This window comes from Scyliorhinus torazame, chromosome 25 (assembly GCF_047496885.1).
Source record: "Scyliorhinus torazame isolate Kashiwa2021f chromosome 25, sScyTor2.1, whole genome shotgun sequence".
NCBI lineage: Eukaryota > Metazoa > Chordata > Chondrichthyes > Carcharhiniformes > Scyliorhinidae > Scyliorhinus > Scyliorhinus torazame.
The window spans coordinates 47,648,184-47,670,667 of NC_092731.1; the positions used below are offsets into that span (position 1 = coordinate 47,648,184).

A 22,484-nucleotide genomic window follows, 5' to 3' on the forward strand; every position below is an offset into this window, starting at 1 on the left:
CCGGGACACTGGCACTGTGAGTCAGCAGTGTTAACCCGGATTACTGGCGCTGTGAGTCAGCAGTGTTAACCCGGTCCCTGGCACTGTGAGACAGCAGTGTTAACCCGTATCCCTGGCACTGTGAGACAGCAGTGTTAACCCAGATTACTGGCGCTGTGAGTCAGCAGTGTTAACCACCCAGTCCCTGGCACTGTGAGACAGCAGTGTTAACCCGTGTCCCTGGCACTGTGAGACAGCAGTGTTAACCCGTGTCCCTGGCACTGTGAGACAGCAGTGTTAACCCGGATCCCTGGCACTGTGAGTCAGCAGTTTTAACCCGGATCCCTGGCACTGTGAGACAGCAGTGTTAACCCGTGTCCCTGGCACTGTGAGACAGCAGTGTTAACCCGTGTCCCTGGCACTGTGAGACAGCAGTGTTAACCCGGGTCCCTGGCACTGTGTGACAGCAGTGTTAACCCGTGTCCCTGGCACTGTGAGTCAGCAGAGTTAACCCGGATCCCTGGCACTGTGAGACAGCAGTGTTAACCCGTGTCCCTGGCACTGTGAGACAGCAGTGTTAACCCGTGTCCCTGGCACTGTGAGACAGCAGTGTTAACCCGGGTCCCTGGCACTGTGCGACAGCAGTGTTAACCCGGGTCCCTGGCACTGTGAGACAGCAGTGTTATCCCGGGTCCCTGGCACTGTGAGTCAGCAGTGTTAACCCGGATGACTGGCACTGTGAGTCAGCAGTGTTAACCCGGGCCCCTGGCACTGTGAGACAGCAATGTTAACCCGTGTCCCTGGCACTGTGAGACAGCAGTGTTAACCCGTGTCCCTGGCACTGTGAGACAGCAGTGTTAACCCGGGTCCCTGGCACTGTGAGACAGCAGTGTTAACCCGGGTCCCTGGCACTGTGAGACAGCAATGTTAACCCGTGTCCCTGGCACTGTGAGACAGCAGTGTTAACCCGTGTCCCTGGCACTGTGAGACAGCAGTGTTAACCCGGGTCCCTGGCACTGTGAGACAGCAGTGTTAACCCGTGTCCCTGGCACTGTGAGACAGCAGTGCTAAACATTGTGCTAACTCCCCCTAAAGCTTCCCTGCTCAAAGCAGGACATTCCTAGATTCTCCAGCCTGTCCCGTATTAACCTGAAGTCTCTCACCCCGGGAACAGTCTGGGAAAACTCGCCCACTCCCTCTCCAAGCTCTCTGAACGTGTGGGGCCCAGGATTGGACCCAATCCTACCGCTGGTGTCGAAGCAGGATTTCCAAATTGGGTTCAGAATAGCTTGCTGGTGTTTCTGTCCAATTCCTCTGTGAATATATCGAAGGATTGAATTTGCACCTTTAACAATTGTTATGGGCGAGGTGTTTTCAGAACCCCAAAATGCATCATGGAGTTCAACCAACCTCCCCCTTTAATGGATTTCTTGCTTTTCCGAGCACCCGGCTTGCTCCCGAGGCGTGGGATTACAATTATGGACACGTGGGTTTTTAAACACAAAGCAATATTTATTCAATGAACTCAAAGAACAAAGAGAATTACAGCACAAGAACAGGCCCTTCGGCCCTCCCAGCCTGCGCCGATCCAGATCCTTTATCTAAACCTGTCGCCTATTTTCCAAGGATCTACTTCCCTCTGTTCCCCGCCCGTTCATATATCTGTCTAGATGCATCTTAAATGATGCTATTGTGCCCGCCTCTGCACTGTGTGCTGAATTTTGTGCATTTGAGTGTTACAGTGAGAGTTTGGTGACTGAGGGAGTTAGGCGAGGAGGAAGTAAAGTGTTCCTTTCATTTCATTTCCTACATTTGCTCAAAGAGCGTGAAGGGAGCCAGGAGTTTATAGAGAGTGTAGCTGACTGGGAGCAGAGTGGGAGGGCGAAGGTCCAGTTGGTCCACAGGGCAGCTATATTCTGTAAGGTAAGAGGGGATGGAGGCTAGGGCAGTTGCATGCTCCTCCTGTAGGATGTGGGTGGTGAGGGATACCACCGGTGTCCCCGCTGACTATACCTGCGGGAAATGCACCCAAATGTCTCCTCAGAGACCGTGTTAGGGAACTGGAGCTGAAGCTGGATGAACTTTGGATCATCCGGGAGGCAGAGGGGGTGATTGAGAAGAGTTACAGGGAGGCAAGCACACCCAAGGTACAGGACAAGAATAGCTGGGTTACAGTCAGGGGAAAGAAAACAAACAGGCAGACAGTGCAGGGATCCCTCGTGGCCGTTCCCCTTCAAAACAAGTATACCGTTTTAGATGCTGTTGGGGGGGATGACCTCCCGGGGGAAGGCCCTAGCGGCCAGGTCTCTGGCACTGAGTCTGGCTCTGGGGCTCAGAAGGGAAGGGGGGAGAATAGAAAAGCAATAGTTGTAGGAGATTCAATGGTTAGGGGAATAGATAGGAGATTCTGTGGTCGCGAGCGAGACTCCCAGAAGGTATGTTGCCTCCCGGGTGCCAGGGCCAGGGATGTCTCGGATCTTGTCTTCAGGATCCTTAAGGGGGAGAGGGAGCAGCCAGAAGTCGTGGTGCACATTGGTACCAACGACGTAGGTAGGAAAAGGGGTGTGGAGGTAATAAACGAGTTTAGGGAGTTAGGCTGGAAGTTAAAAGCCAGGACAGACAGAGTTGTCATCTCTGGTTTGTTGCCGGTGCCACGTGATAGCGAGGCTAGGAATAGGGAGAGAGGGCAGTTGAACACGTGGCTGCAGGAATGGTGTAGGAGGGAGGGCTTCAGGTATTTGGATAACTGGAGCGCATTCTGGGGAAGGTGGGACCTGTACAAGCAGGACAGGTTGCATCTGAACCAGAGGGGCACCAATATCCTGGGATGGAGGTTTTCTAGTACTCTACGGGAGAGTTTAAACTAATTTGGCAGGGGAATGGGAACCGGATTTGGTTCAGCAACTAAGGTAGCCGATATTCAGGACGCCAAAGCGTGTAATGAGGCAGTGGGGAAGGGAACACTGACAAAGGAGAGTACTTGCAGGCACAGAGATGGGTTGAAGTGTGTATACTTCAACGCAAGAAGCATCAGGAATAAGGTGGGTGAACTTAAGGCATGGATCGGTACTTGAGGTTACAATGTGAAACTTGGATAGAAGAGGGGCAGAAATGGTTGTTGGAGATCCCTGGTTATAGATGTTTCAATAAGATTAGGGAGGGTGGTAAAAGAGGTGGGGGTGGCATTGTTAATTAGAGATAGTATAACAGCTGCAGAAAGGCAGTTCGAGGAGTATTAGCCTACTGAGGTAGTATGGGTTGAAGTCAGAAATAGGAAAGGAGCAGTCACCTTGTTAGGAGTTTTCTAAATGCCCCCCAATAGTAGCAGAGATGTGGAGGAACAGATTGGGAAACAGATTTTGGAAAGGTGCAGAAGTCACAGGGTAGGAGTCATGGGTGACTTTAACTTCCCAAATATTGAGTGGAAACTCTTCAGATCAAATAGTTTGGATGGGGTGGTGTTTGTGCAGTGTGTCCAGGAAGCTTTTCTAACACAGTATGCAGATTGTCCGACCAGAGGAGGGGCAATATTGGATTTAGTACTTGGTAATGAACCAGGGCAAGTGATAGATTTGTTAGTGGGGGAGCATTTTGGAGATAGTGACCACAATTCTGTGACTTTCACTTTAGTAATGGAGAGGGATAGGTGCGTGCAACAGGGCAAGGTTTACAATTGGGGGAAGGGTAAATACGATGTTGTCAGACAAGAATTGAAGTGCATAAGTTGGGAACATAGGCTGGCAGGGAAGGACACAAGTGAAATGTGGAACTTGTTCAAGGAACAGGTGCTACGTGTCCTCGATATGTATGTCCCTGTCAGGCAGGGAAGAGATGGTCGAGTGAGGGAACCATGGTTGACAAGAGAGGTTGAATGTCTTGTTAAGAGGAAAAAGGAGACTTATGTAAGGCTGAGGAAACAAGGTTCAGACAGGGCATTGGAGGGATACAAGATAGCCAGGAGGGAACTGAAGAAAGGGATTAGGAGAGCTAAGAGAGGGCATGAACAATCTTTGGCGGGTAGGATCAAGGAAAACCCCAAGGCCTTTTACACATATGTGAGAAATATGAGAATGACTAGAGCGAGGGTAGGTCCGATCAAGGACAGTCGCGGGAGATTGTGTATTGAGTCTGAAGAGATAGGAGAGGTCTTGAACGAGTACTTTTCTTCTGTATTTACAAATGAGAGGGGCCATATTGTTGGAGAGGACGGTGTGAAACAGACTGGTAAGCTCGAGGAAATACTTGTTGGGAAGGAAGATGTGTTGGGCATTTTGAAAAACTTGAGGATAGACAAGTCCCCCGGGCCTGACGGGATATATCCAAGGATTCTATGGGAAGTAAGAGATGAAATTGCAGAGCCGTTGGCAATGATCTTTTCGTCCTCACTGTAAACAGGTGTGGTACCAGGGGATTGGAGAGTGGCGAATGTCATGCCCCTGTTCAAAAAAGGGACTATGGATAACCCTGGGAATTACAGGCCAGTTAGTCTTACTTCGGTGGTAGGCAAAGTAATGGAAATGGTACTGAAGGATAGGATTTCTGAGCATCTGGAAAGACACTGCTTGATTAGGGATAGGCATCACGGATTTGTGAGTGGTAGGTCTTGCCTTACAAGTCTTATTGAATTCTTTGAGGAGGTGACCAAGCATGTGGATCAAGGTAAAGCAGTGGATGTAGTGTACATGGATTTTAGTAAGGCATTTGATAAGGTTACCCATGGTAGGCTTCTGCAGAAAGTAAGGAGACATGGGATAGTGGGAAATCTGGCCAGTTGGATAACGAACTGGCTAACCAATAGAAGTCAGAGAGTTGGGGTGGATGGCAAATATTCAGCCTGGATCCCAGTTACCAGTGGCGTACCGCAGGGATCAGTTCTGGGTCCTCTGCTGTTTGTGATTTTCATTAATGACTTGGATGAGGGAGTTGAAGGGTGGGTCAGTAAATTTGCAGATGATCTGAAGATTGGTGGAGTTGTGGATAGTGAGGAGGGCTGTTGTCGGCTGCAAAGAGACATAGAGAGGATGCAGAGCTGGGCTCAGAAGTGGCAGATGGAGTTTAACCCTGAAAAGTGTGAGGTTGTCCATTTTGGAAGGACAAATATGAATGCGGAATACAGGGTTAACGGTAGAGTTCTTGGCAATGTGGAGGAGCAGAGAGATCTATGTTCATACATCTTTGAAAGTTGCCACTCAAGTGGATAGAGCTGTGAAGAAGGCCTATGGTGTGCTCGCGTTCATTAACAGAGCGATTGAATTTAAGAGCCGTGAGGTGATGATGCAGCTGTACAAAACCTTGGTAAGACCACATTTGGAGTACTGTGTACAGTTCTGGTCGCATCAGTTTAGGAAGGATGTGGAAGCTTTGGAAAAGGTGCAAAGGAGATTTACCAGGATGTTGCCTGGAATGGAGAGTAGATCTTACGAGGAAAGGTTGAGGGTGCTAGGCCTTTTCTCGTTAGAACAGAGAAGGATGAGGGGGCGGCTTGATAGAGGTTTATAAGATGATCAGGGGAATAGATAGAGTAGACAATCAGAGACTTTTTCCCCGGGTGGAACAAACCATTACAAGGGGACATAAATTGAAGGTGAATGGTGGAAGATATCATAGAATTTACAGTGCAGAAGGAGGCCATTCGGCCCATCGAGTCCGCACCAGCTCTTGGAAAGAGCACCCTACCCAAGGTCAACACCTCCACACCCTATCCCCATAACCCAGTAACCCCACCCAACACTAAGGGCAATTTCGGACACTAAGGGAAATTTATCATGGCCAATCCACCTAACCTGCACATCTTTGGACTGTGGGAGGAACCCGGAGCACCCGGAGGAAGTCCACGCAGACACGGGGAGGATGTGCAGACTCCGCACAGACAGTGACCCAAACCGGAATCGAACTTGGGACCCTGGAGCTGTGAAGCAATTGTGCTATCCACAATGCTACCGTGCTGCCCAAATAGGAGGGATATCAGAGGTAGGTTCTTTACCCAGTGAGTAGTGGGGGCATGGAATGCACTGCCTGTGGAAGTAGTTGAGTCGGAAACATTAGGGACCTTCAACCCGCTATTGGATAGGTACATGGATTACGGGAAAATGATATAGTGTAGATTTATTTGTTCTTGAGGGCAGCACGGTAGCATTGTGGATAGCACAATTGCTTCACAGCTCCAGGGTCTCAGGTTCGATTCCGGCTTGGGTCACTGTCTGTGCAGAGTCTGCACATCCTCCCCGTGTCTGCGTGGGTTTCCTCCGGGTGCTCCGGTTTCCTCCCACAGTCCAAAGATGTGCAGGTTATGTGGACTGGCCATGATAAATTGCCCTTAGTGTCCAAAATTGCCCTTGGTGTTGGGTGGAGGTGTTGAGTTTGGGTAGGGTGCTCTTTCCAGGACCCGGTGCAGACTCAAAGGGCCGAATGGCCTCCTTCTGCACTGTAAATTCAATGATAATCTATGATTAATCTCGGACAAAGGTTCGGCACAACATCGTGGGCCGAAGGGCCTGTTCTGTGCTGTATTTTCTATGTTCTATCTTCTATCTCCTCCAACTGTACATGTCCCTTTGCGTCTGCCAATTTGAACTGATTTTCATGTTTCAGAGCCATTTTCCGAAGTTCAGACTCTCCTTTCCTCTCTATCTCTTTCTTTGTTTCTTTCTTCTGTCTCCTTTTCTTTTTCCTCTCTATCTCTTTCTCTTTCTTTTTCCGCTCTCTCTCTTTCATATTCAAGCTGCTTTAAATCTTTCTTATGTTCCATTTGTTTAATTTGCAACTGAATTTTTGCCATTTCCCATGAGTCAAACTCTATCTCAGACAACTTTAAATGCTTAACCACCGCCATAATTACCTCATCTTTTCGCATTTTGTCAGCTAATGTTCACTACAATGTTTTTGCCAGACCCAACAGTCTGCTTTTTGTCTCTGTCCGTAAAGTACTGCGTGTGACAGTCTCCACCCCCAAAAACTCTGAAAGAGCCATTGTCCACAACACACTCCCCACTTAAACTAAAATACCACATCGGAAAAGCAACAATCCTTCACTGTCTTTAAGTCCACAAAAGCCAATCCAATAGATAGACTTTTATCCCCCTCGAGCCCCCAATTGTTCTGGGCGAGGCGTTTTCAGAACCCCAAAATGTATCATGGAGTTCAACCAACCTCTCCCTTTAATGTATTTGTTGCTTTTCCGAGCACACGGCTTTTCCCTAGGTGTGGGATTACAATTATGGACACGTGGGTTTTTAAACACAAAACACTGTTTATTCCATGAACTCAACTTAACATCTTAAATAAACATTGGATCTCTTAACACCCCTTACTTCAAAGATAACTCAGAAAATATTGCAACTGTAAAGAATTCCTTAAAATGTTCCATCAAACGTCCAAGAGACTTAACACCTTTAAACAGAATCACATCAGGTTAAAGGCTTTACTATTCTGAGTTTAAATCACCCAAATGATCCAGAGATTGTCTTTCATGGCAGACATCACAGCAAATCCAGCTCAGTGCAAAACACAGACACTTCCCAAGCTCTTTTCCTCCAAACTGCAGCTCTCTGGAAACACACAGACACACACAAGCTGCTTTTTCCAACTGAAACTTCCAAAATGGCTGATCTGCTCAGCTGCACCCACTCTTTGACATCACTGTTTTCTTAAAGGTACATTGCTTAAACATCCATGTCTTAAAGGTGCTCTCACATGACACAATCTCCTCACCATGTCCTGTCTCTGTCAGGGACTGATGTACTGACACCGCCAGCTCTCGTTCTCCCTGCACTCCAGTTGGAAATTGCACCTGTTAGTTTTTATTGGCTCCTCATTCCTGACCTCAAACTGGATCCCTTTCTCCTTCCTTCAATTTCAGCCGTCTTTCTGCTGTCTCCCTCGATTTCCCTGAATTTTAGTCCATAAGACATAGGAGCAGAATTAGGCCACTCGGCCCATTGATTCTGCTCCGCCATTCAATCATGGCTGATATTTTCTCATCCCCATTCTCCTGCCTTCTCCACATAACCCCTGATCCCCTTATTAATCAGGAACCTATCTAACTCTGTCTTAAAGACACTCAGTGATTTGGCCTCCACAGCCTTCTGCGGCAAAGAGTTCCACAGATTCACCACCCTCTGGCTGAAGAAATTCCTCCTCATCTCGGTTTTAAAGGATCGTCCCTTTAGTCTGAGATGGTGTCCTCTGGTTCTAGTTTTTCCTACAAGTGGAAACATCCTCTCATGTCCACTCTATCCAGGCCTCGCAGTATCCTGTAAGTTTCAATAAGACCTCCCTCATCCTTCTAAACTCTAATGAGTACAGACCCAGAGTCCACAACCGTTCCTCACACGACAAGTTCTTCATTCCAGGGATCATGTGAACCTCCCCTGGACCCTTTTGATGAACTATCAATTACTACGGAATTGTACGGGTCCGCACGTGTTTGCGGAGGAGGACGGGTCCTGGAGCTGCCAGCCATGTTGGGAGCGAAACACCGGAGGTGGACTTCCTGGGGATGGCAAGGAGACGTTCATGGGGGGTTTCGTTAGTTGCAGTGCAGAGTAGCGATCGGATGGAGTGGAGCGCATCGGGGAAGACCTCCTGCCAGCTGGAGGCCAGGAGATTTTTAGACCGTAGGACCAGCAGGACGGCCTTACAGACCGTCCCATTCTCCCTCTCCAGCTGCCCGTTTCCCTGGTGGTTGTAGCTGGTCGACCTGCTCGAGGCGATGCCCTTGCTGAGCAGGAACTGACGCAGCTCATCGCTCATAAAGGAGGATCCCCGGTCGCTGTGGACATAAGCGGGGAAACCGAACAGGGCGAAGATGCTGTTGAGGGCTTTAATGACCGTGGCAGACATCATATCGGGGCATGGGATGGCGAAGGGAAACCGGGAGTACTCATCAACCACGTTCAGGAAGTACGTGTTTCGGTCGGTGGAGGGGAGGGGCCCTTTGAAGTCGATGCAGAGACGTTCAAAAGGGCGGGAGGCCTTCACCAGGTGCACTCGGTCCGGCCGGTAGAAGGGCAGTTTGTACTCCGCACAGACCTGGCAGTCTCTGGTGACAGCTCTGACCTCCGCAATGGAGTAGGGCACGTTGCGGGACTTTATGAAGTTGAAGAACCGGATGACCCCCGGGTGACAGAGACCATCGTGTAGGACCCGGAGTTGGTCCACTTGTGCGCTGGCACATGTACCTCGGGGCAGGACATCGGGGGACTCGTTGAGCTTGCCGGGGCGATACAAAATCTTGTAATTGTAGGTGGAGAGCTGATCCCCCACCTTAAGATTTTATCATTTTTGATCTTGCCTCGCTGTGTGTTATTGAACATGAAGGCAACCGACCGTTGGTCAGTGAGGAGAGTGAACCTCCTGCCGGCCAGGTAATGCCTCCAGTGCCGCACAGCTTCCACGATGGCTTGGGCCTCCTTTTCAACAGAGGAGTGCCGAATTTTGGAGGCGTGGAGGGTGCAGGAAAAGAATGCCACCGGCCTGCCTGCGACGTCCGATGCATCGCTCTCAACCTGAAAAGGGAGGGACTCGTCGACCGCGTGCATCGCGGCCTTGGCGATGTCGGCCTTGATGCGGTTGAAGGCCTGGCGGACCTGGCGGGCCTGAGCCGTCAGGGGAAAAAACTGTGGAGTGGATGAGTGGGCGGGCCTTGTCCACATAGTTAGGGACCCACTGGGCATAATAGGAGAAAAAGCCCAGGCAGCATTTGAGGGCCTTCGGGCAGTGGGGGAGGGGGAGTTCCATGAGGGGGCTCCTGCGGTCGGGGTCGGGCCCTAGAACTCCGTTTTCTACAACATAGCCAAGGATGGTTAAGCGGTTGGTGCGGAACACGCATTTCTCCTTATTGCACGTGAGACGGTGTGGAGAAATTTGAGACGGTTAGCGTCGTAGTCCTGCCGATCGTGGCCGCAGATGGTGGCGTTGTCTAGGTACGGGAAGGTGCCTCGCAGTCCGTACCAGTCAACCATTCGGTCCATCTCATTTTGGAAGACCGAGACCCTGTTTGTGACGCCGAAGGGAACCCTAAGGAAATGATAGAGGCGACCATCTGCTTCAAACGTAGTGTACGGGCGGTTCGCCTTGCGGATGGGGAGCTGGTGGTCGGCGGATTTGAGGTCTACTGTCGAAGGCCCGGTACTGCGCAATCTGATTGGCCATATCAGATATGCGTGGGAGGGGGTACGCGTCGAGCTGCGTGTACCGATTGATGGTCTGACTGTAGTCAATGACCATCCTGTGTTTCTCCCCAGTCTTTACTACTACCACTCGGGCTCTCCAGGGGCTGTTGCTGGCCTCGATGACCCCTTCCCGCAGCAGCCGCTGGACCTCTGACCTGATGAAGGTCCTGTCCTGGGCATGTACCATCTGCTCCTGGTGGCAACGGGTTTGCAATCCGGGGTGAGGTTTGCAAACAAGGAAGGTGGATCGACCTTCAGGGTTGTGAGGCCGCATACGGTATGGGGGGGTAGGGGTTCGCCAAATTTTAAAGTTAAGCTTTGGAGGTTGCACTGGAAGCCCAGGCCAAGCAACAGGGCAGCGCAGAGGTGGGGGAGGACGTAGAGCCGGAAGCTGCTGAACTCTACGCCCTGGATGGTGAGGGTCGCGATGCAGTACCCCCGGATTTCCACGGAATGGGATCCGGAGGCCAGGGAGATTCTCTGGGTAACGGGGTGTACCGCGAGGGAGCAGCACCGTAGTGGGGTGGATGAAGCTGCCCGTGCTCCCGGAGTCCAGAAGGCAGGAAGTCTTGTGCCTGTCGATTTTCACTGTAGTTGTTGCGGTTGTGAGGCCGGGACTGGCCGAGCGTGGGGGAGGCGAGCTGCGGCTGGTGCTGGTGGGCCCCGAGCTGGTCGGCGGTGGTGGCAGGCGATGAACGGCCAGACAAAGTTCCCGACAAGCAGGGGTCCTGAGGCGGCGTCCAAAATGGCACCGAAGATGGCAGCGCCCACGGGGCGCACGCGGGGGGTGTAGAAACGCTGGGCTTAGAAACAGCAGCGATCGACCGGGCCTGGCACACAGCAGCAAAATGTCCCTTTGCGTAAAGCAGCCCTTGCAGGTTGCGCTCCGCGCTGGGCAGCGCTGCCAGGAGCGTTTGGTCTGCCCGCAGAAGTAGCATTTGGGCCCCCCGGGGTTGGCTGGCTGCCGCACAAGCTTGGGGTGGGTAGGGGGCAGTAGCTGGTGGGGCCCACGATGTCCACGAGGGTGTCGTGCGGTCAGGGGCGTACATAACGGGAGGCATCTGTTAGTGAATTTGCGAGCTGCCTGGTCACCGCAAGGTCAAGCGTACCCCCTTCCAATAAGTGCTGGCAGATGTACGCCGATCCTATGCCCGTAACAAAAGCGTCTCTGATTAAAAACTCTGTATGCTCGACTGCCGAAACTGCCTGGCAGTCACAGTTCCTCGCCAGGATGTGCAGGGCACGCCAGAAATCATCTAGGGACTCACCGGGGAGTTGCTGTCACGTGGACAGGAAGTGCCTGGCGTAGAGTTTGTTAACCAGCCGAACGTAATGTCCTTTCAGGAGCTCCATTGCGTAAGTGGGCGTATGCCGGATAAGGGGAAAAATATCAGAGCTCACCCGTGTACTGGGCGGCCAGCAGGCAGGGATTTACCCCTGTACCTCTAGTACAAGTGCCTTACCGTACTACATCTAATATACAGTTAGTGGTGACTACCACACGTTTCCAAGGCCAGCACATCCTCCGTTAGATACGGGGCCCAAAACAGCTCACAATACTCCAAATGGGATCTGATCAGAGCCTCAGAAGTACATCCCTGGTCTTGTATTCTCGCCCTCTCGACATTAAAGCCAACATTGCATTTGCCTTCCTAACTGCCGACTGAACCTACACATTAACCTAAAGAGAATCGTGAACAAGGACTCACAAGTCCCTTTGTGCTTCTGCTTCCCGAAGCATTTCCCCATTTAAAAAATAGTCTATGCCTCCATTCCTCCTTCCAAAGTGCAGAACCTCACACTTTTCCACATTGTGTTCCATCTGCCACTTCATTCCCCACTCTCCTAGCCTGTCCAAATCCGTCTGCAGCCCCCTTGCTTCCTCAATACTACCTGTCCCTCTACAGATCTTTGTATCATCTGCTGTTTCATTTCCCAGATTCGTGTCATGGGTAAATTTTGAAATGATGCCTCGCTTGAACAATTCCAGGTCTTTCTAAGATGTATTTAATGGAGAGTTTGCCGTGACTCCTGCCCTACTGTCTCTGTCTGCACTGCCCACACTCTGCTGCAGGATGCAGGATTTTGTCAAAAACTCGGAAATCTCATCCTTTTCTTTCCAGGACTGTGGGATTGCACTGTGCACGGAGCTGCTTTGCGAGGTGGCAGTGCTGGAGTACCATGGTGTAGTGATTTTCCGTCTCCAAGGGAAGTTGATGTCGTCAGCTATTGCGGAGGTATGGACCTAATCTAAAATCATCACTGTCTGCAATCACCCCATCGCATTGTGTTGTTCGTGGTCAGTAATGAGGGAGTGCCGCACTGTCAGAGAGTCAGTACTGAGGGAGTGCCGCACTGTCAGAGGGTCAGTACTGAGGGAGTGCTGCACTGTCAGAGGGTCAGTACTGAGGGAGCACTGCAATGCTATAGGGTCAGTACTGAGGGAGTGCCGCACTGTCAGAGGGTCAGTACTGAGGGAGTGCCGCACTGTCAGAGAGTCAGTACTGAGGGAGTGCCGCACTGTCAGAGGGTCAGTACTGAGGGAGTGCTGCACTGTCAGAGGGTCAGTACTGAGGGAGTGCTGCACTGTCAGAGGCTCAGTATTGAGGGAGTGCCGCACTGTCAGAGGGTCAGTACTGAGGGAGTGCTGCACTGGCAGAGGGTCAGTACTGAGGGAGTGCTGCACTGGCAGAGGGTCAGTACTGAGGGAGTACTGCACTGTCAGAGGTTCAGTTATGAGGGAGTGCCGCACTGTCAAAGGGTCAGTACTGAGGGAGAGCCGCACTGTCAGAGGGTCAGTACTGAGGGAGTGCTGTACTGTGAGAGGGTCAGTTCTGAGGGACTCCTGCACTGTCAGTGGGTCAGTGCTGAGGGTGCGCTGTACTATCAGAGGGTCATACTGAGGGAGTGCTGCACTGTCATAGGGTCAGTAGTGAGGGAGTGCTGCACTGTCAAAGGGTCAGTACTGAGGGAGTGCTGGACTGTCTGTGTGCCGGGACTGAGGGAGTGCTGCACTGTTAGAGGGTCAGTACTGAGGGACAGCTGTACTGTGAGGGGGTCAGTTCTGAGGGACTGCTGACTGTCAGTGGGTCAGTACTGAGGGAGTGCCACACTGTCAGAGAGTCAATACTCAGGGAGTGCTGCACTGTTTTGGGGTCAGTACTGAGGGAGTGCTGCACTGGCAGAGGGTCAGTACTGAGGGAGTGCTGCACTGTCAGTGTATCAGTTCTGAGGCAGTGCTGCACTGTCGGAGGGTCAGTACTGAGGGAGTGCCGCACTGTCAGAGGGTCAGTACTGAGGGAGCGCTGCACTGTCAGAGGGTCAGTACTGAGGGAGTGCTGCACTGTCAGAGGGTCATTACTGAGGGAGTGCTGGATTTGGAGGTAGGAGAGCACTTTGGGGACAGTGACCACAATTCGGTGACGTTTACGTTAATGATGGAAAGGGATAAGTATACACCGCAGGGCAAGAGTTATAGCTGGGGGAAGGGCAATTATGATGCCATTAGACGTGACCTGGGGGGGATAGGTTGGAGAAGTAGGCTGCAAGTAATGGGCACAGTGGATAAGTGGAGCTTGTTCAAGGATCAGCTACTGCGTGTTCTTGATAAGTACGTACCGGTCAGGCAGGGACTAAGGCGTAGAGCGAGGGAACCGTGGTTTACCAAAGAAGTGGAATCTCTTGTTAAGAGGAAGAAGGAGGCCTATGTGAAGATGAGGTGTGAAGTTTCAGTTGGGGCGATGGATAGTTACAAGGTAGCGAGGAAGGATCTAAAGAGAGAGCTAAGACGTGCAAGGAGGGACATGAGAAGTATTTGGCAGGTAGGATCAAGGAAAACCCAAAAGCTTTCTATAGGTATGTCAGGAATAAGCGAATGACTAGGGTAAGAGTAGGACCAGTCAAGGACAGGGATGGGAAGTTGTGTGTGGAGTCTGAAGAGATGGGCGAGATACTAAATGAATATTTTTCGTCAGTATTCACTCAGGAAAAAGATAATGTTGTGGAGGAGAATGCTGAGACCCAGGCTATTAGAATAGATGGCATTGAGGTACGTAGGGAAGAGGTGTTGGCAATTCTGGACAGGCTGAATATAGATAAGTCCCCGGGGCCTGATGGGATTTATCCTAGGAATCTCTGGGAGGCCAGGGAAGAGATTGCTGGACCTTTTGCTTTGATTTTTATGTCATCATTGGCTTAAGGAATAGTGCCAGAGGACTGGAGGATAGCAAATGTGGTCCCTTTGTTCAAAAAGGGGAGCAGAGACAACCCCGGCAATGATAGACCGGTGAGCCTCACGTCTGTAGTGGGTAAAGTCTTGGAGGGGATTATAAGAGACAAGATTTATAATCATCTGGATAGGAATAATATGATCAGGGATCGTCAGCATGGTTTTGTGAAGGGTAGGTCATGCCTCACAAACCTTATCGAGTTCCTTGAGAAGGTGACTGAACAGTTAGACGAGGGTAGAGCAGTTGATGTGTTGTATATGGATTTCAGTAAAGCGTTTGATAAGGTTCCCCACGGTAGGCTATTGCAGAAAATACGGAGGCTGGGGATTGAGGGAGATTTAGAGATGTGGATCAGAAATTGGCTAGCTGAAAGAAGACAGAGGGTGGTGGTTGATGGGAAATGTTCAGAATGGAGTTCAGTTACAAGTGGCGTACCACAAGGATCTGTTCTGGGGCCGTTGCTGTTTGTCATTTTTATCAATGACCTAGAGGAAGGCGCAGAAGGGTGGGTGAGTAAATTTGCAGACGACACTAAAGTCGGTGGTGTTGTCGACAGTGAGGAAGGATGTAGCAGGTTACAGAGGGATATAGATAAGCTGCAGAGCTGGGCTGAAAGGTGGCAAATGGAATTTAATGTAGAGAAGTGTGAGGTGATTCACTTTGGAAGGAACAGCAGGAATGCGGAATATTTGGCTAATGGTAAAGTTCTTGGAAGTGTGGATGAGCAGAGGGATCTAGGTGTCCATGTACATAGATCCCTGAAAGTTGCCACCCAGGTTGATAGGGTTGTGAAGAAGGCCTATGGAGTGTTGGCCTTTATTGGTAGAGGGATTGAGTTCCGGAGTCATGAGGTCATGTTGCAGCTGTACAAAACTCTGGTACGGCCGCATTTGGAGTATTGCGTACAGTTCTGGTCAACGCATTATAGGAAGGACGTGGAGGCTTTGGAGCGGGTGCAGAGGAGATTTACCAGGATGTTGCCTGGTATGGAGGGAAAATCTTATGAGGAAAGGCTGATGGACTTGAGGTTGTTTTCGTTGGAGAGAAGAAGGTTAAGAGGAGACTTAATGCATACAAAATGATGAGGGGGTTAGATAGGGTGGACAGTGAGAGCCTTCTCCCGCGGATGGAAATGGCTGGCACGAGGGGACATAGCTTTAAACCTTACCTTTACAGGAGCAGCCCTTTGGATTTCGGCGGCAGCGGTGCGCAGGGGCCTTCTGGGAGGTGAGTAGTGAGTTTAAAAACCTTACCTTTACAGGAGCAGCCCTTTGGATTTCGGCGGCAGCGGTGCGCAGGGGCCTTCTTGGAGGTGAGTAGTGAGTTTAAAAACCTTACCTTTACAGGAGCAGCCCTTTGGATTTCGGCGGCAGCGGTGCGCAGGGGCCTTCTGGGAGGTGAGTAGTGAGTTTAAAAACCTTACCTTTACAGGAGCAGCCCTTTGGATTTCGGCGGCAGCGGTGCGCAGGGGCCTTCTGGGAGGTGAGTAGTGAGTTTAAAAACCTTACCTTTACAGGAGCAGCCCTTTGGATTTCGGCGGCAGCGGTGCGCAGGGGCCTTCTGGGAGGTGAGTAGTGAGTTTAAAAACCTTACCTTTACTGGAGCAGCCCTTTGGATTTCGGCGGCAGCGGTGCGCAGGGGCCTTCTGGGAGGTGAGTAGTGAGTTTAAAAACCTTACCTTTACAGGAGCAGCCCTTTGGATTTCGGCGGCAGCGGTGCGCAGGGGCCTTCTGGGAGGTGAGTAGTGAGTTTAAAAACCTTACCTTTACAGGAGCAGCCCTTTGGATTTCGGCGGCAGCGGTGCGCAGGGGCCTTCTGGGAGGTGAGTAGTGAGTTTAAAAACCTTACCTTTACAGGAGCAGCCCTTTGGATTTCGGCGGGAACCGGAAGTTCGACCTCTGGCAAGTCCCCCCCGCCCCCCCCCCCCAATAAATTCTGGTGGAGAGGAAACCCGAGACACTACACGTGTAGTGTCTCCCACCCACCCTCCTCCTCTAACCTAATAATAAGACCCATTGGTGTAAGGTAAGTGCCATATTATATTATTACATTATTAGCATTGTGCAGGCCAAGGATTGGAGGTGGAGGAGCAGTCTCTGTCAGCGAGAGAACCTGAGAACATCTCAGAAGGTAAGCAAGTGATTTTTACTTTTATACCTTTTTTTCAAATTGTGTGTGTCGGGGGGAAACTGAAGTGACATCACAGAAAAGCTGTGACCTGAGTGGCTGGTTGGGATTCTAACCTAAATTTTTTTGAGTATTTGGGAACTAATTAAACATAATAACTTAATTATAATTTAGAGGATATCTAAGCCAGAGATCGGAGGATATTATAGTTAGCTATCGCATTTCTATTAGAAATCTAGTGCTAGGAAACAGACAGTTGACAGTAACTTTGTAATTTAAAAAAGTATTTATTAAAAAAAAAAGACAAATTTTAATTTTAATTAATTGACGCAATGTCAGTTAGAGGGGTGCTGTGCTCTGACTGTGAGATGTGGCAGGTCCGGGAGGCTTCCAGCGTCCCGGATGGCTTCATCTGCAGAAAGTGCACCCAACTGCAGCTCCTCACAGACCGCATGGTTCGGTTGGAGCAGCAATTGGATGCACTTAGGAGCATGCAGGTGGCGGAAAGCGTCATAGATCGCAGTTATGTAAGTGTGGTCACACCCAAGGTGCAGGCAGAGAAATGGGTGACCACCAGAAAGGGCAGGCAGTCAGTGCAGGAATCCCCTGTGGTTGTCCCCCTCTCCAACAGATATACCCCTTTGGATACTGTCGGGGGGGATAGCCTATCAGGGGAAAACAGCAGCAGCCAGAGCAGTGGCACCACGGCTGGCTCTGATGTTCAGAAGGGAGGGTCAAAGCGCAGAAGAGTAATAGTTATAGGGGACTCTATAGTCAGGGGAACAGATAGGCGCTTCTGTGGACGTGAAAGAGACTCCAGGATGGTATGTTGCCTCCCTGGTGCCAGGGTCCAGGATGTCTCCGAACGGGTAGAGGGAATCCTGAAGGGGGAGGGCAAACAGGTAGAGGTCGTTGTACATATTGGTACTAACGACATAGGCAGGAAGGGGCATGAGGTCCTGCAGCAGGAGTTCAGGGAGCTAGGCAGAAAGTTAAAAGACAGGACCTCGAGGGTTGTAATCTCGGGATTACTCCCTGTGCCACGTGCCAGTGAGGCTAGAAATAGGAAGATAGAGCAGACAAACACGTGGCTAAACAGCTGGTGTAGGAGGGAGGGTTTCTGTTATCTGGACCACTGGGAGCTCTTCCGGGGCAGGTGTGACCTGTATAAGATGGACGGGTTGCATCTAAACCGGAGAGGCATAAATATCCTGGCCGCGAGATTTGCTAGTGTCACACGGGCGGGTTTAAACTAGTATGGCAGGGGGGTGGGCACGGGAGCAATAGGTCAGAAGGTGTGAGCGTTGAGGGAGAACTAGGGAATAGGGACAGTGTGGCTCTGAGGCAGAGCAGACGGGGAGAAGTTGCTGAACACAGCGGGTCTGGTGGCCTGAAGTGCATATGTTTTAATGCAAGGAGCATTACGGGTAAGGCAGATGAACTTAGAGCTTGGATTACTACTTGGAACTATGATGTTGTTGCCATTACAGAGACCTGGTTGAGGGAAGGGCAGGATTGGCAGCTAAACGTTCCAGGATTTAGATGTTTCAGGCGGGATAGAGGGGGATGTAAAAGGGGAGGCGGAGTTGCGCTACTTGTTCAGGAGAGTATCACAGCTATACAGCGAGAGGACACCTCAGAGGGCAGTGAGGCTATATGGGTAGAGATCAGGAATAAGAAGGGTGCAGTCACAATGTTGGGGGTATACTACAGGCCTCCCAACAGCCAGCGGGAGATAGAGGAGCAGATAGGTAGACAGATTTTGGAAAAGAGTAAAAACAACAGGGTTGTGGTGATGGGAGACTTCAACTTCCCCAATATTGACTGGGACTCACTTAGTGCCAGGGGCTTAGACGGGGCGGAGTTTGTAAGGAGCATCCAGGAGGGCTTCTTAAAACAATATGTAAACAGTCCAACTAGGGAAGAGGCGGTACTGGACCTGGTATTGGGGAATGAGCCCGGCCAGGTGGTAGATGTTTCAGTAGGGGAGCATTTCGGTAACAGTGACCACAATTCAGTAAGTTTTAAAGTACTGGTGGACAAGGATAAGAGTGGTCCGAGGATGAATGTGCTAAATTGGGGGAAGGCTAATTATAACAATATTAGGCGGGAACTGAAGAACATAGATTGGGGGCGGATGTTTGAGGGCAAATCAACATCTGACATGTGGGAGGCTTTCAAGTGTCAGTTGATAGGAATACAGGACAGGCATGTTCCTGTGAGGAAGAAAGATAAATACGGCAATTTTCGGGAACCTTGGATGACGAATGATATTGTAGGCCTCGTCAAAAAGAAAAAGGAGGCATTTGTCAGGGCTAAAAGGCTGGGAACAGACGAAGCCTGTGTGGCATATAAGGAAAGTAGGAAGGAACTTAAGCAGGGAGTCAGGAGGGCTAGAAGGGGTCATGAAAAGTCATTGGCAAATAGGGTTAAGGAAAATCCCAAGGCTTTTTACACTGACATAAAAAGCAAGAGGGTAGCCAGGGAAAGGGTTGGCCCACTGAAGGATAGGCAAGGGAATCTATGTGTGGAGCCAGAGGAAATGGGCGAGGTACTAAATGAATACTTTGCATCAGTATTCACCAAAGAGAAGGAATTGGTAGATGTTGAGTCTGGAGAAGGGGGTGTAGATAGCCTGGGTCACATTGTGATCCAAAAAGACGAGGTGTTGGGTGTCTTAAAAAATATTAAGGTAGATAAGTCCCCAGGGCCGGATGGGATCTACCCCAGAATACTGAAGGAGGCTGGAGAGGAAATTGCTGAGGCCTTGACAGAAATCTTTGGATCCTCGCTGTCTTCAGGGGATGTCCCGGAGGACTGGAGAATAGCCAATGTTGTTCCTCTATTTAAGAAGGGTGGCAGGGATAATCCCGGGAACTACAGGCCGGTGAGCCTTACTTCAGTGGTAGGGAAATTACTGGAGAGAATTCTTCGAGACAGGATCTACTCCCATTTGGAAGCAAATGGACGTATTAGTGAGAGGCAGCACGGTTTTGTGAAGGGGAGGTCGTGTCTCACTAACTTGATAGAGTTTTTCGAGGAGGTCACTAGGATGATTGATGCAGGTAGGGCAGTAGATGTTGTCTATATGGACTTCAGTAAGGCCTTTGACAAGGTCCCTCATGGTAGACTAGTACAAAAGGTGAAGTCACACGGGATCAGGGGTGAACTGGCAAGGTGGATACAGAACTGGCTAGGCCATAGAAGGCAGAGGGTAGCAATGGAGGGATGCTTTTCTAATTGGAGGGCTGTGACCAGTGGTGTTCCACAGGGATCAGTGCTGGGACCTTTGCTCTTTGTAGTATATATAAATGATTTGGAGGAAAATGTAACTGGTCTGATTAGTAAGTTTGCAGACGACACAAAGGTTGGTGGAATTGCGGATAGCGATGAGGACTGTCTGAGGATACAGCAGGATTTAGATTGTCTGGAGACTTGGGCGGAGAGATGGCAGATGGAGTTTAACCTGGACAAATGTGAGGTAATGCATTTTGGAAGGGCTAATGCAGGTAGGGAATATACAGTGAATGGTAGAACCCTCAAGAGTATTGAAAGTCAAAGAGATCTAGGAGTACAGGTCCACAGGTCATTGAAAGGGGCTACACAGGTGGAGAAGGTAGTCAAGAAGGCATACGGCATGCTTGCCTTCATTGGCCGGGGCATTGAGTATAAGAATTGGCAAGTCATGTTGCAGCTGTATAGAACCTTAGTTAGGCCACACTTGGAGTATAGTGTTCAATTCTGGTCGCCACACTACCAGAAGGATGTGGAGGCTTTAGAGAGGGTGCAGAAGAGATTTACCAGAATGTTGCCTGGTATGGAGGGCATTAGCTATGAGGAGCGATTGAATAAACTCGGTTTGTTCTCACTGGAACGAAGGAGGTTGAGGGGCGACCTGATAGAGGTATACAAAATTATGAGGGGCATAGACAGAGTGGATAGTCAGAGGCTTTTCCCCGGGGTAGAGGGGTCAATTACTAGGGGGCATAGGTTTAAGGTGAGAGGGGCAAGGTTTAGAGTAGATGTACGAGGCAAGTTTTTTACGCAGAGGGTAGTGGGTGCCTGGAACTCACTACCGGAGGAGGTAGTGGAGGCAGGGACGATAGGGACATTTAAGGGGCATCTTGACAAATATATGAATAGGATGGGAATAGAAGGATACGGACCCAGGAAGTGTAGAAGATTGTAGTTTAGTCGGGCAGCATGGTCGGCACGGGCTTGGAGGGCCGAAGGGCCTGTTCCTGTGCTGTACATTTCTTTGTTCTTTGTTCTTTGAGGGATAATAGATATCGGACAGAGGTCAGAGGTAGGTTCTTTACGCAAAGAGTGGTGAGGCCGTGGAATGCCCTACCTGCAACAGTAGTGAACTCGCCAACATTGAGGGCATTTAAAAGTTTATTGGATAAGCATATGGATGATAATGGCATAGTGTAGGTTAGATGGCTTTTGTTTCGGTGCAACATCGTGGGCCAAAGGGCCTGTACTGCGCTGTATTGTTCTATGTTCTATGAACTGTCAGAGGGTCAGTACTGAGGGAGTGTTGCACTGTTAAAGGGTCAGTACTGAGGGTGCGCTGTACTATCAGAGGGTCATACTGAGGGAGTGCTGCACTGTCAAAGGGTCAGTTCTGAGGGAGTGCTGTACTGTGAGAGGGTCAGTACTGAGGGAGTGCCGCACTGTCAAAGGTTCAGTTCTGAATGAGTGCCGCACTGTCAGAGGGTCAGTACTGAGTGAGTGCTGCACTGTTAAAGGGTCAGTACTGAGGGTGCGCTGTACTATCAGAGGGTCATACTGAGGGAGTGCCGCACTGTCAGAGGGTCAGTACTGAGGGAGTGCTGCACTGTCAAAGGGTCAGTTCTGAGGGAGTGCTGTACTGTGAGAGGGTCAGTACTGAGGGAGTGCCGCACTGTCAAAGGTTCAGTTCTGAATGAGTGCCGCACTGTCAGAGGGTCAGTACTGAGGGGGTGCTGCACTGTTAGAGGGTCAGTACTGAGGGAGAGCTGCACTGTCAAAGGTTCAGTTCTGAATGAGTGCCGCACTGTCAGAGGGTCAGTACTGAGGGGGTGCTGCACTGTTAGAGGGTCAGTACTGAGGGAGAGCTGCACTGTCAAAGGTTCAGTTCTGAATGAGTGCCGCACTGTCAGAGGGTCAGTACTGAGGGGGTGCTGCACTGTTAGAGGGTCAGTACTGAGGGAGTGCCGCACTGTCAGAGGGTCAGTACTGAGGGAGTGCTGCACTGTCAAAGGTTCAGTTCTGAATGAGTGCCGCACTGTCAGAGGGTCAGTACTGAGGGAGTGCCGCACTGTCAGAGGGTCAGTACTGAGGGAGTGCTGCACTGTCAGAGGGTCAGTGCTGAGGGAGTGTTGCACTGTCAGAGGGTCAGTACTGAGGGAGTGCGCACGGTCAGAGGGTCAGTATTGAGCGAGTGCCACACTGTCAGAGTGTCAGTACTGAGAGTGTGCTGCACTGTTAGAGGGTCAGTACTGAGGGGGTGCTGCACTGTTAGAGGGTCAGTACTGAGGGAGTGCCGCACTGTCAGAGGGTCAGTACTGAGGTAGTGCCGCACTGTCAGAGAGTCAGTACTGAGGGAGTGCCGCACTGTCAAAGGTTCAGTTCTGAATGAGTGCCGCACTGTCAGAGGGTCAGTACTGAGGGGGTGCTGCACTGTCAGAGGGTCAGTACTGAGGGAGTGCCTCACTGTCAGAGGGTCAGTACTGAGGGAGTGTTGCACTGTCAGAGGGTCAGTACTGAGGGAGTGCGCACTGTCAGAGGGTCAGTATTGAGCGAGTGCCACACTGTCAGAGAGTCAGTACTCAGGGAGTGCTGCACTGTTAGAGGGTCAGTCCTGAGGGAGTGCTGCACTGTCAGAGGGTCAGTACTGAGGGAGTGCTGCACTGTCAGAGGCTCAGTACTGAGGGAGTGCTGCACTGTTAGGGGGTCAGTACTGAGGGAGTGCTGCACTGTTAGAGGGTCAGTA

At 50.6% G+C, this 22,484-nt stretch overlaps 1 protein-coding gene across 1 annotated transcript in view; it reads left to right on the forward strand.

Moving 5' to 3' along the window:
* LOC140402258 (integrin alpha-M-like) overlaps positions 1 to 22,484 on the forward strand; it is a 177,241-nt gene that overhangs the window by 129,146 nt on the left and 25,611 nt on the right. Inside the window, exon 12 of the mRNA XM_072489889.1 lies at positions 12,275 to 12,388. Coding sequence (XP_072345990.1) covers positions 12,275 to 12,388 — 114 coding nt within the window. The remainder of the gene's footprint in view (positions 1 to 12,274; positions 12,389 to 22,484) is intronic.